This window comes from Rhinatrema bivittatum, chromosome 5 (genome assembly GCF_901001135.1).
Source record: "Rhinatrema bivittatum chromosome 5, aRhiBiv1.1, whole genome shotgun sequence".
NCBI classification, from domain to species: Eukaryota; Metazoa; Chordata; class Amphibia; order Gymnophiona; family Rhinatrematidae; genus Rhinatrema; species Rhinatrema bivittatum.
This window is the reverse complement of record NC_042619.1, coordinates 40575100-40588759: the sequence shown is the minus strand read 5'-3', so window position 1 is coordinate 40588759 and position 13660 is coordinate 40575100. Positions and strand designations below refer to the sequence as shown.

General features: G+C 43.0%; 1 protein-coding gene across 2 annotated transcripts in view; it reads right to left on the bottom strand.

The window, feature by feature from the left end:
* Positions 1-13660, bottom strand: part of CCDC83 (coiled-coil domain containing 83) — a 249182-nt gene that overhangs the window by 132223 nt on the left and 103299 nt on the right. For both annotated transcript variants that reach the window (XM_029602260.1, XM_029602259.1), the window contains exon 7: positions 8246-8314. In XM_029602260.1, coding sequence (XP_029458120.1) covers positions 8246-8314 — 69 coding nt within the window. The remainder of the gene's footprint in view (positions 1-8245; positions 8315-13660) is intronic.

Genomic DNA, 13660 nt, shown 5'->3' with positions numbered 1-13660 from the left:
TCTTCCAGGTTCACAGTGATTTCGTTCAGTTCGTCTGACTCATCACCCCTAAAAAACCATCTCTGGAACTGGTATCTCCCCAACATCCTCATTAGTAAACACGGAGGCAAAGAATTCATTTAGTCTTTCTGCAATGGCCTTATCTTCCCTAAGAGCCCCTTTAACCCCTCTGTCATCTAATGGTCCAACCGACTCCCTCAAAGGTTTCTTGCTTTGGATATATTTTTAAAAGTTTTTATTATGAGTTTTTGCCTCTATGGCCAACTTCATTTCAAATTCTCTCTTCGCCTGTCTTATCAATGTTTTACACTTACCTTGACAATGCTTATGTTTTATCCTATTTTCTTCAGATGGATCCTTCTTCCAATTTTTGAAGGATGTTTTTTTGGCTAAAATAGCCTCTTTCACATCACCTTTTAACCATGACAGTAATCGTTTTGCCTTCCTTCCACCTTTCTTAATGCGCAGAATACATATGGACTGCGCCTCTAGGATTGTATTTTTAAACAATGTCCAAGCCTGTTGAACACTTTTAACCTTTGCAGCTGCACCTTTCCGTTTTTTTTCTGACTATTTTCCTCATTTTATCAAAGTTTCCCTTTTTAAAATTTAGTGTTAGAGCTGCAGATTTACTTATTGTCCCCCTTCCACCGTTACTACTTTCACCAAATCTTGCATTCCACTAAGAATTAAATCTAAAATAGCTCCCTCTCTTGTTGGTTCCTGAACCAATTGCTCCATGAAACAATCATTTATTACATCCAGGAACTTTGTCTCTAGCAAGTCCTGATGTTACATTTACCCAGTCAATATTGGGGTAATTGAAATCTCCCATTATTATTGCACTGCCAAATTGGTTTGCTTCCCTGATTTCTCTTAGCATTTCATCATCTGTCTGACCATTTTGTCCAGGTGGATGGTAGATACTCCTATCACTATACTCTTACCCAACATACATGGGATTTCTACCCATATAGATTCTACTGAGCATTTACTCTCTTGTATGATCTTTATCCTATTTGATAGACTTACGCGGCCAAATTGTGGGTGTAAAGCGGATTAGAAACAGGGTAACCGCGGCCGCGCTTTACTGTATCGGCCTGTTTGTTGGAGGGGAAATTGTGTCTGCATCAAAAAATGGCACTGAGCATGAGAGGAGTCTTTCTTTTCAGTTTAGGTAGAGGTGAATCCAAGAAAATCTTCAGGGTGAGACTTTCTATATCTTCTGGCCCTCAGTAACATACAAGCATAGGCAGCACAGTTAGGTGTATCATGAGAAGAGCCCAAACCCTTTACAAATTGATCATGACTGTCTATGAGAGAGACATTCTATCATCACAAAAGAGATATTTCTTGAAGCCCAGCATGGCAAAAATAAGAGGCACTGAAGCTAATTCAATTTTTTCAAAAAATGAACAAAATATTTTTTTTAGAGAGACTTCAGAAAAAGAAAAAAAAGAATATGAAAAAACCCCAATGAATAGTTTTGTGGAGATAGAAAATATGTATTTGTTCGCACAAGTGGACTATGAACCAGGAGACCACGGTTCAAGTCCTGCTGTCACTCCTTGTGACCTTGGGCAAGTCACTTTACCCTACATTGCCTCAGGTACAAAAACTTAGACTGTAAGCCCTCTGGGGATAGAAAAATACCTACAGTACCTGAATGTAAACCGGTGTGATATCTCAATTGAGATGAATGTCGGTATATAAAAATAATAAATAAATAAATAAATAAATAAAGTGGATGAAAGAGTGAGGATACTCATGAGGGTGAGCAGCTTTGCAGGAAGGCTCCAATTGAGTGTTTCCATCCTGGCACCACCAAGATGATGTCACCTGCTTGTGTGGCTCACTTTACCATGCTTTTCCATAGACATTGAAGCTTCTACTTATTATGCTTGCCCTGGTCAGGTGTGGATCAGCATTTGTTGTGTACATTTCACAATCAAACTATCAATTAATAAAAATAGCACTGTGAGCTATCGGAAAGAAAGATTGTTTTTCATTTAATGTGTGGTGTGCAATTATTGCACTTTCAGACTTTTTTTCTTTAAAGTACAAAAGGAATGAAAAGATATGAAGTGAGATACTTGACTGCCAATTAATATATGTGGTAAATAAGATTTAGTCAAACTGCAATCTGGTATACATGGACAAGCTTTGAGAACATTAAAAAGAAGGATATATGAACATATTTATTCACTTACAAGGACAAATATTAAATTGACAGCTTAAAGATATTTTATGCAAAAACAGGATGTGGTTTGTCTTCCTTTCACTTTTGGGTACAGATAAGAGGAGAAAAAATTAAATGGCAAGAGAAATCTAGATCTATAAATTTCAAATGCCAAACCCATATGGATTAAATGACAATTTGGATAGCAAGCCCTGTCTATGATTCATTTGCAGAATTAACTAGAAGAGTAAATTAAATTAAGATCTGATGGTGGTATGATGCTTTGCTACAATATTTAGACTGACTCTTGCAGGCTGATTTTAATGAAGCCTATGAGAAACGTTTTTAACGGGTAACTTTCAAAGTCATTTACGCACATATCTGGTTTTATGCGTGTAAATGGCTGTACATTATCAGCTGGGCCTCTGTTCGTAGAAATGTATACGTGTAACCCAGTTTCACACATTCTTTTACGTGAGCTGAGAAGAAGGGTTCTGGGGAGTAGAGTCAATACTTAGGCACATACTTTTTAATTTTAATAAGTATGAATGGAATTGTATCTGCACAAGTTCGGTCTTCCAGAAAGGTAGTATAACTTTACACAGGTGAATCTCAGCCCATAACTGGCCATTTGCCCATGAATTTTCAAAGCAAACTTATGAGCATATCTTGCTTTGAAAATCCTTGGTAAAATCCTTCTGTATACATACACATAGACTTTACCACTATGAAAGGAGTTATAATATTATTCTCCCTATGTTTAAACCAGTGGTTCTCAACCAGTGTGTCGCCAAGAACACGCAGGTGTGTCGCCACACTGCCCGGTCCCCCGCTGACCCAGCTGCTCTCCGGTCCTCCTCCGCCCGGGCTTAAAATGCTGTCAGCATTTAATCTCTTCTTCCCACCCACCCCACGCCCCGTGGCCCAGAAGAAGAAGTGGTGAGCAGTTGGGTGTGTGCGAGGGTAGAAGAGACCATGCTAGTGTGGTCAGCATCGGCCCGAAGAAGAGAAGAGAGAATCGGCCTGAGGAATGAGCAGCGCGGCTCGGAGAAAAATGAAGAAGAACGTCAACCCCCGTGGCCGATCGGACTCTTTCCACTGCGAGGGCTGAAAATGAAGGAGGTTAGGGTTGGGACGAGGCTGCTGCCACTAGTTTCCGGGGAGGGAGGGAGGGAGGGAGAGTGATTGAGCAAGCAAGCTGTTATGGATCTGATGCTGGATGGGCGGAGACATCAGATAGGAGTTAGCAATCTGTTATAGATCTGCTAAGGAGTTAGCAATCTCTTAAGCTTCGACTCCTGAGAGGGGAGGAGTTAGCAATCTTGTTATGTGCGAGCTCCTCTGGAGGGAGGAGCTAGCAATCTGTTATGGTTAAACTCCTATGAAGGGGAGGAGTTAGCAATCTTGTTAGGAAAGCTCTGTGTTAGAGCTAGGAGTAGCAATCTGTTGTGTACTAGCTCCAGAAGGAGGTGGAGTTAGCAAGCTGTTATGAATCTGTTGCTGAAGACTCCTGGTAGGAAAGGAGTAGCCATCTGTTATCAGCGGAGTGCTTGGAGAGGACACTCAGCTGTAGAGGAATGTAGATAGGTGAATCCTTGGGCCGATGGCAGATGACTGTGCCCCCAGGAGGATATCCTGAGAGGGACCACTGGCTAGGCTTGAGTATGGAGACAGACACAGAATTCTTTTATTAGACAGGATAGTAGAACCACCAGAGGTGGCAGTAGTGAGCTGCTATGCCCGGCAGGGCTGAAGTCCCTCAGATACTGGAACCACAATCCCAGGGTAGCTGAGCTGTAGAGAAACTATAGATAGTGAATAGACAGGTATACTGTGTTCATAGCCAGAACTGGATGACAGATCTCACATAAGGTCTTTAGAAAGCTCAGTAGTTGGAAAGGGTTAGGCCCTCGAAGAGCGAGTACCTGGTTCCAGGGAAAGCTCTGAGAGAGTGATGGTAACTCACAATTGTCTGTATGTGTGATAGCTTCCAGGCAGTAGAGAATCTTCAGAGTGTCCAGGAACATGGGCCCTCGAGGAGCGAGTACCAGTTCCTATCGGCAATCTGAAATAGAGAAAAGAGAGTGAGGCCCCCGAGGAGCGAGTACCCTTGGTAAGTCCGAGGAGGCAGAGTAGCTTAGGTAGCAAAACCCTTTGCTAACTCGATCCGTTAGCAATTTCTGAGACCTTTTATATTGGAAGCGGATGACGTCAGTTCAGGGGGAAACCCCCGAGGTTCACGCCCTTGCTGGTACATCATTCGGAGCGCGTGCATCCTATGTCATCAGGAACAGGCGGATCCATAGCGTCGTGCCGCTCCGGGGATGCTGGAGGAAGACAGCAAGAAGACGCTGCTGCAGCAAACCATCCATCAGGTCCAGAGGGAGTCACCTCAGTGGTAAGGAGGGCGGAGTGAGGGCGTCGAGCAGCGACAGACGCAACACAAGCATGTGTGTTTGAGATCCTGTGTGTGTGTGTGTGTGAGTGAGATAGCATGTATGTGAATGACTGAGAGCCTGTATATGTGAAAAAGAGTATGTCTGTGATTGAGAGCCTGCCTGTGAGAGAGCGAGCATGAATGTAAGTTTACGATTGGGAACCTGTATGTGTAAGTTTGTGATTGAAAACCTGTTTGTGTGAAAGAGTATGTGTGTATGATTGAGATCCTTTGTCTTTGAGAGAGAGATCATGTGTATGTATGATTAAGAGCCTGTGTGTATAAGTAAGAGAGAGAGCATGTGTGTCTGTGTGTGATTGAGAGCTGGTTTAGGTGAGGGAGCATGTCAGTATGTGATTGAGAGCCTGTGTGTAAATGAGAGAAAGAGAGGAGAGAGCATGTTTGTAAGCATGTGAATGAGAGTCTGTGTGTGAGAAAAAAAGACAGCATGTATGTGTGTGATTGAAAGCCTGTGTGTGTAAGCGTGAAAATAAAGACAGCATGTGGGTAAATGTGTAATTAAGAGCCTATATAAGTGAGAGAAAAAGCATGTGTATATGTGAGTGACTGAGAGCATGTGTGTATAGGTGTGTAATTGAGAGCCAGTGTGAGAGAGAGCGCTGGTGAGAGAGAGGAGAGCGCTGGTGAGAGAGAGGAGAAAGTTCCAAGCAAACCACCCCTCCTCCTGCTAATTCAAAACAATCTCAGGACACCTGGATATCAAATGTTCCCAGGAATGCAGAGCAAAACAATTTTTGTATCTTTATTTTCCATTACTGGATCTTTGTGTCTGCTATTTTGAAATATTTTATTGGTATCTAGAAATTTTTTATGAGTTTTTTTAATTATTGGATATTCCACTCATCAGCTGTTTCGAAATAATCTGGTTTTTTTTGTTAATATGGTTTTACTGCTACTGATTTTATATTTCTTGATTTGTTTTATAAGGATGGGTGATGTTTCTTTTTTCCTTTATTACACTGCATACAGAGACTCTGGCTTGTTGCAGTTTCCAATTCAGTTTTTGTCTGCATGCTTCTAGTTATGCATTTTGGTCTCTTTATTCTTTGTTAGGTGAGGGTCAGCACATGGGATTCAGGTGAGGTTTTCTGCTGACATACAGCAGCCTGACTTGGTCCGTTTTCCTAATAGGAGATGTATTGGTGTCTTAAGGCCTGGTGTAATATTTTCAGTGTTGTCTTTTCTTAGGTAAAGTGGTTACTGTTTAAGTGCTGGAAATTGGTGCGGGATGTTTACTATTTATGCAATTTCTGTTCAGACAGAATACATATCTTTTCCTTGTGTCATTTTAAACAATAAAAATAATTACCAGACCTTTACTTTTTATTTCTGCCGTGAAATTAATGAGCAGTGTGTCACACACGTGAGCGTGGCCTGTCAGGTGTGTCACGATGGGAAAAAGGTTGAGAACCTCTGGTTTAAACTATAGTGAGAATTCTAGCAGTTGATTTGGTCATTGAGAAAACTGGTCATTGGATGTTGGGATGGTCAAGATACATTTTTTTTTTATTAGCCCAGAATAAGATTTATTCAAAGATGATCAAATATGTGAATTTTGAGACCACATATTTTCCTCTTCAGATATGAAATCAGAAGATGGGACCTAAGTGATCTTGAGAGTTCACATAAAATGTGTTAGGACAAATTTTATATTGGGCTAATAAAGGGTATCACAATCTAGAAAGAAGCAAGCTGTATTGTTAACTGTTTGGTCAAAGGAGTTTGTTTTATTTATGGGACTCAGCAGTTTCCTCCTCCTGTTTTGGGCTTCAGCTCAGATTAAGATCTGGCACCTTAAGCCTTCCTTTTCAAGTAGCCAAGGAATTTTTTTCCCCCTATTTTATATTCCCTCGCTACTTATGGTAGTCTAATCATTTCAGCCACTGCAGTGTGCCAGAGGCCCAGCACCAGGACTCCTGTCGGAACACCGCAATTGTAAAACCCTGACTTCGGTCCCTAGTTGTCAGCATCGTGCAGTGACTGGGACTCCCGCTCCCTAAAGGCCATGAACGCTGCCTACACAGCAGCCCCAGTTGACAAAGGCAGCGGGAGACTGAAGCCAGAAATCAAACTCTGCTTCCGCTGCATAGTGTAGTGCACAGTGTTCTCATAGAGACGTCAGGCTGGTTCCAGAACGTCATTTTAATATTTTCTGTATTATACATATTTAAAGCAGCAAACTAGAAAATTATTTTGGATAATTCAATTAGCAGATAAAGCAGAGTTGCATACCATAACGTGTTCTCAGAGAATAGTAGAAGTCAGTCCTTACATGTAGGTGGCATCATCCAATGGACCCTGTCCTGGAACTTTTATGCCAAACTTTCTAGAACTTTTAAATGAGCCTCACTGGGGATGCCCAGCATGCCATCATACCACCCATCCACACAGGGGCTCCTCAGTCTTTTCTTTTCTGTGGAGGCCTGTCACAGTTTCTCACTCTCCTGTTCATGCTGTTTTATATTTTCAACAAAAATTGGCAGGTTCATTTGTTGTAGTGTCCCGCAGTCTTGTTTCTCCACTCAGTGTACCTAAATAGGTTTTTCAGTTGTTTTTTTGTTTCCATTCTGTTCCTCACGCCCAGCTAGTGCACCAGTTGATTCACCAACAAGTATCAACCGCTTGTGGTCATAAAATTCGATTTCACCTCCCTTTTTTTTCAGCTAATCATGGATAAGCCAAACCAGTGGCTTCCATGAATGCCCCCAGTGGACCAGAGTCATGTCTTTCATAGACTCCCATTATAGATATATCCTGTGCTTGAGGGCACTGCATATCTGGGGGGTATGATGTGTGCCACCATGATCCCTAAGGAATGGTGGTCCCGTCTAGAGTTGATGGGTTCAGGCATTGAAGGCATTGACAGCGAGGGACCCGGAAGGTGCACTGGATGTTGGTGATACATCAGCATCAAGTGGGCAAAAGTACCCCTTCAACACTGAGCATCGGGATGGACTGGGAGACAGGCCTTCCTCTGCCTCCTCCCATTCAAAGAAAGCATCAGGTTCTTCCTCTTAGACTCTGGCATCAAGAAGTTCCAATGCTAGGCATCGAGCAAAGGCGAAGAAGCAAAAAAGGTTCTGGGACAGACTCTTATCGGACGTGAGGACTGCCATCCTGCTTGTCCTTGGAGCAAAACATTTTATTTAGAATCTATTTTGTCTATGAAAGGCATTCTAAACTTTACTAACAGCAGCCCACATTAATAATACAGTTTTTAGTTAACAGGGATCTCTGTTTCAAGGTATGTCTATGATTCTTAGTTAACTCCACAGACATACAGAAAATTTAAGTATTCCAATATATTTTTCAAGGTTTCTTTGGTTTATGATACTCTCTCTTTATTTTGTTCTACTGAGGACAATATATCTGATGTGGTTAAGCAGGTGACACCAAAAATTCAATTTAGGACTTATTCTCAGAAATATCTGCTGTGACAGTAGGTGCAATAAACCCACTAGAGCCTTCAAGTTTTCAAGTTCTTTCACCATGTACACTGTATGCATGACATGGGGTGCACGAGCAACTAATGAATACAATTTTTGGAATGTAGAAACAAGTTCATCTTTTACTCGACAGGACATCATTAGAAAGTTAATGTTACATACCTCCTTGTTCAACCAATCATTTTCCTTTATTTCCTGGCGGCTTATCTTGTCAATATGCTTTATGGCATACTGTAAAATACAATTTCAGATTATGTTCTTTATCACATACCCAGCAATACATTTACATCAAGCAATGTATCTGTGAATTATAAGTGGCTCCCTCATTAGGTCATCTGGGGCAAGTGCCCCACATAAAAAAAAAATTTATGATGATAAAATTAAGATTAAAAAGGATCACCAGGTTATCACACTTTTCCAGCTCAGTTGGGTAAGTCCCATGGTTTCTGCCTATAAACATGATGGTGCTAATATAAATGTGGCAAAATGTACTGGATTCTTCCAAGATCTGTTTAAAAGATCACCTTTCTAGCAAGCTGTAATTTTGATGAGATATTCAAAAACAGTCTATTCAGTTCAAAAGGTCTTGCTGACACTGCAGTAGTATGAACAGTGCTACTAGTTACACCATGACTCCAGTTTCCTGCGGCAGATTTTTCAAGATTCTATGGCAAGAGTTAGAAAATTCTGTGGAAATTAAGGAGAAATTATTATGGTACTTACCTGATAACTTCCTTTCCTCTAATAAAGGCAGGTCAGTCCTCTCCAGTGGGTTATGCACCTCTGCCAACAGATGGAATCGGAGCAAAAGCGGACATCTCAGATATATAGTCCTGCCTAGACATCAGCCAACCAGTATTCTCTGGAAAAGCCAAACTATGGACAAACTGATTGTTAATGATAATATTCCAGTATAATCAACCACTTATGGCTCCAAACTAATAAGAACACTGAGCTCAGACAAAATAAGTAACACATGCAACAAACTAAGGTGCTAGAAAAGCCACTTACCAGTCAACGAAGAGCAGGAATCATACCCTGCAATGTTCACCCTGAAAAAAGGCTAATGTAACAGTAAACCTTGGCAGCCTAGGATAGGTATAGGATTAACCTGCCCTCATTAGAGGAAAGGAAATTATCAGGTAAGTAGTAATTTCTCCTTTCTCTGCATTCTGTCAGGTCAATCCCCACCAGTGGGATGTACCAAAGCTAATCCCGAAAAGGGAGGGAGGCTGCCAAAACCACCCATGCGAATGGGGCCTTCTGCCTAGCCCAAAAATCCAAGCAAATCCAAGGAAAAAGGTGTGCAAAGATGACCATATTGCCGCTCAGCAAATCTCAGCAAGCAAGAACAAATGAAGTTCCACCCACAATAATGCTTGAGCCCTCAAGAAATGCGGTTTAATCTGTTTCAGCAAAGCAACTTCAGCAGCCAAATAATTGGCCGTGTTGATTTCCTTAACCCAGCAGGCTATCATCGCCCGTGTTGCCGGTTTTCCCCGTTTATCGCCACCAAGGAGGACAAATAGGCAGTCAGACTTTCCAAACAGATAGTCATCTCCAAATACCTCATTAAATATGACACTTGACGTCCAAGGAATGCAAAAGATGGTTCTCACTCAAATCTCTGTCCCTGGCCAAGGTAGGCGGGGAATGGACTGATTCAAATAAAACTCAGAAACCACTTTTGGCAAAAATGAGGGCACAGACCGAAGCTGTACCGCTCCCAGCGTCAGACGCAGAAAAGGCTCACGGTAAGAAGGAACCTGCAGCTCGGAGATCCGACGTGCCAAACAGATTGCTACCAGAAAAAACTGTCTTCAAGGTAAGCAATTGCAATGAAAGAGCAAGCAGCAGCCAAAAGGGTGGACCTTAAAAAACTCCAGGAACAAGTAAGATCCCTCAGAGGCACCGGAAGCTGTAGCATGGGACGAAGATGCTTAACTCCCTTCAAAAAACAGGATACACTGGGTTGGGAAGACAAAGGCCCTCCATTGACTTTCCTCCTATTACAAGCAAGCGCTGTAATTTGAACTTTCAGGGTGGTAAGGGCCAAGCCCTTATGCAAGCCATCTTGCAAGAATTCAAAAATTTAAAGGAATATCCACCTTGAGAGGTTGAGAACCTCGTTAAGAAGACCAGGCCTCGAAAAACTCCCCAAACTCGAACACAGGCTAGAAAAGTAGAAAAGTTTTCTGGCCCAAAGTAAGGTGTTAATCAGAGCAGGTGAATAACCCTGCTTCAACAACCGAGCCCTTTCGATGGCCAAATCTCAAGACAAAATCGACCCAGATCCTCGTGTAAAATGTGCCCCTGCTGCAATAGATCCTTCCAAGACAGGAGACTAAGGGGCTGTCCACCAGCAGTCTCTAGAGTTAGGCATACCATAGCCTCCAAACCCAATTCAGAGCCACCAAAAGGATAATATTGGATTAACTTGCAATCTTCTGGACAATCCTACCTATCAGATGTAAGAATGGAAACACATTCAGCAGGGTGCCGCATGGCCACTCCTGAACGAGAATATCTATACCCAAGCGCTTTGGGATCCCATTTGCATCTGAAAAAGTGTGGAACCTTCGCTTTGTTGAAAATTGCCAACATGTCTAGGTCCAGTAGGCCCCAAGGAACTGAAAGGCTTCATCTACCAGCTTCCACTCTGATAACTGATGAAAGTCACTGTTTTCGCTAGACATTTGGCAAACCGAAAGTCACTGTCTCCACTAGACATTTGGCAAACCGCAAGCACACTAACAGAACTGCCTGTGCTTCCAACCTGTTCATGTTCCACTGCTCACTCCTCTGCATTCCAGCGGCCTTGCAACATCAACTCTTGACAGTGATTCCACCACCAGCCCAGGAGGCTTGCATCTGTCATGAGTACCAACCAATCCAGCATCTCCAAAGAAACTCCTTTCCTGAGATGATCCACCTTAACCACTAGTTCAAATAAGACCTCCCCTCCAACAGTAGGAGCAGCCTCACTGCACAGTTCTGCAACTGCAGATTCCAGAAGGAAAGCAACGTGCATGGAAGAGGCCACATATGTGCTCTGGCCCAGGTAACTACTTCCAAAGTGGCAGCTATCAACTCCAGGACCTGCAGACAAGACCTTACGATCGGGGAAATGTATTCATCAGGGTTCGAACTCAAGCCATCAACCTTTGGATTCAAGTCTCCAGCAGAAACATTCTGCCTACTTTGTGTTGAAGTGAATCCCATGGTACTCCAGAGTGAGTCAGCTGCAAATTGCTGTTGACCAGATTTCACCACCCAATCTAGTTCCTATAGTAATGAAACCACCTTCTGAGAAGCACGAAGACTTTCTTCCACGTTCTTGGCTCAAATCAACAATCATGCAGATAGGGGTGAACTAGAATGTCGTTTTTACTTAAGGTTGCTGCTACCAGCACCATGACCTTGGAAAAGGGCCTGGGAGCCGTGATCAATGCAAAAGATAAGGCCTGAAACTGGTAATGTCGATCCAGAATGGCAAACCAAAGGAACTGTTGATGTTCCCGGAGAATGGGTATATGCATATATGCCTCCGTCAGATCCAGAGACGCACAGTATTTCCCTGCTTGAACTGCCATTAAGACAGATTACACCATTTCCATTCTGAAATGTTTGATGCCCTTGAAATCCAGTATGGGTCGAAAAATCATTCCTCCTTGGGTACGAAAAATAAATGAAATTACGGCCTGTATATTACTGCAATTTGGGAACGGGAATCACCGCTTTCAGGTCCAACAGCCCTTGTAATGTAGCTTCCATTTCTACCCTCTTCTGAGGGGAGTTGCATGGAGATTATATAAAGGCAACCAAGAGGAATGTGAGAAATTCTAGCACATACTCATCTCAATGCACTTCGAGGACCCATTGATCCAAATTAATCTGGACCCACCTGTGATAAAAATGATAGGTGGCCACCTATCTCCTGCACCAACAGGTGAGCCCGCAAATCCTCAATGAGCAGATTGAGGGGTTCCACTACCAGAACCCGCATCCTTTCGAGGCCCTCTGGGGCGAAAGGACTGAGATTTACAGTAGGGATGGGATCTCTGGGAAGATCCTCCCCTATAAGACCGAAAATGCCAGTGGTCTAAAGAGGGGCCACTCACCTGAAAAGTCCAGGAAACTGCTTCTTATCCTCCAGTAAGCAAGAGACCTGGGTTTCTTCCATTTCTCATCATCATCTCCAAATCACTGCCAAATAAAAGTGAACCCCTGAAGGGCAACTTGGTAAGATTGGATTTTGAAATTGTATCTGCCAACCAGTTGCAATGCCACAGCTGTCATCCAGCCGCAATCACAGAAGCAGCTCCTCTAGCATCTGTGCGAATCAGGTCACAGCCCGCATCAGCTAAGAAGGCAGCCCCTGACTCTACCATAAATCCATTATCAGACGTGGCACTGCCACAATCTTGAGAAAGATGCAAGGTAGTCCAAGCTACCAAGGCAACAACAAGAAGCAATTTGTAAATTCATTACCACTCCCTTGCCTTAGGATAGCCTCAATTCTTCTAACCTGAGCATCGTCAGAGCTGCAGCCCTCTCCACTGGAATGGTGGCTTTGTGACAGAACACACCAAAGCAGCCACCTTAGGGAAATGCAAGTGCTCTTTAACCTGCAGATCCAAGGGCTATAAACCCGCCAATGTATGCCCTTCTTTAAAGGACGCCTCTGGTGCACTCCATTCCAGACCAATCAACTCTTGAATTGCATCCAGAAGAGGAAAGAAACATCAGACCTTGCATAGGGTGACCAAAATGGGGTCCTTCTGCACCTCCGAGGAGTCATTCCCAGCCACTCCAAGTGCCTTCAAAGTCTGAGAGATCAAGTTCGGCAACTCATCTCTATGAAGAAAATGGAGAAGAGTTCCATGCGGCTCCAAATCTGGGGGAATCTCCCTTTCCTCAGCAGGAAAGCCTCAACATCATCATTGGTGTCATCTCTATCCACCTGCATTTGAACCATGTCAAGTCATGCTGCTCCATGGCGCTTGACCATGGTGGCAGGCACAGGAGAATTCTGAGTGCACTGACCTAAACTAGTAGGTAATATCAACACTGAAGACCATCCCGTAGAAATGTCTGTAATCCCTGGAAGAATTCCACCCAGGAAAAGGAGGGACAGGTCCATTCCAGGCCCCATGGCTCTGAATCTGACATCCTAAGCGTGAGTTTCTCCTAACAACTCAATATATGGATCAACCAAAGGAGGGGAACACCTGAGTAGTGTCACCCTCTGTACCACTCCCCTCAGACCGGGGAGGTAGAAACATAGAAATGACAGCAGAAAAGGACCAAATAATCCACCCAGTCTACCCAGCAAGTTTCTGCTTATGCCAGTATCTGCAACATTATGCAGGTTATCCTCATGTTTATGTTTCCCCAGACCGTAAAAGTCAAGGCTTTCAGATGCTGTTTGAATCCAATTTCCTTTAACCCTTACCATAAAAGTAGACAGCAATGTTGGAGCTGCATCAAAAGTATCAGGTTTAGTGATTAAGAGTAGTAAAAGCCGCATCAGCAAGTTACCCCCATGTTTATTGTTCCCCAATCCGTAAAAGTCGG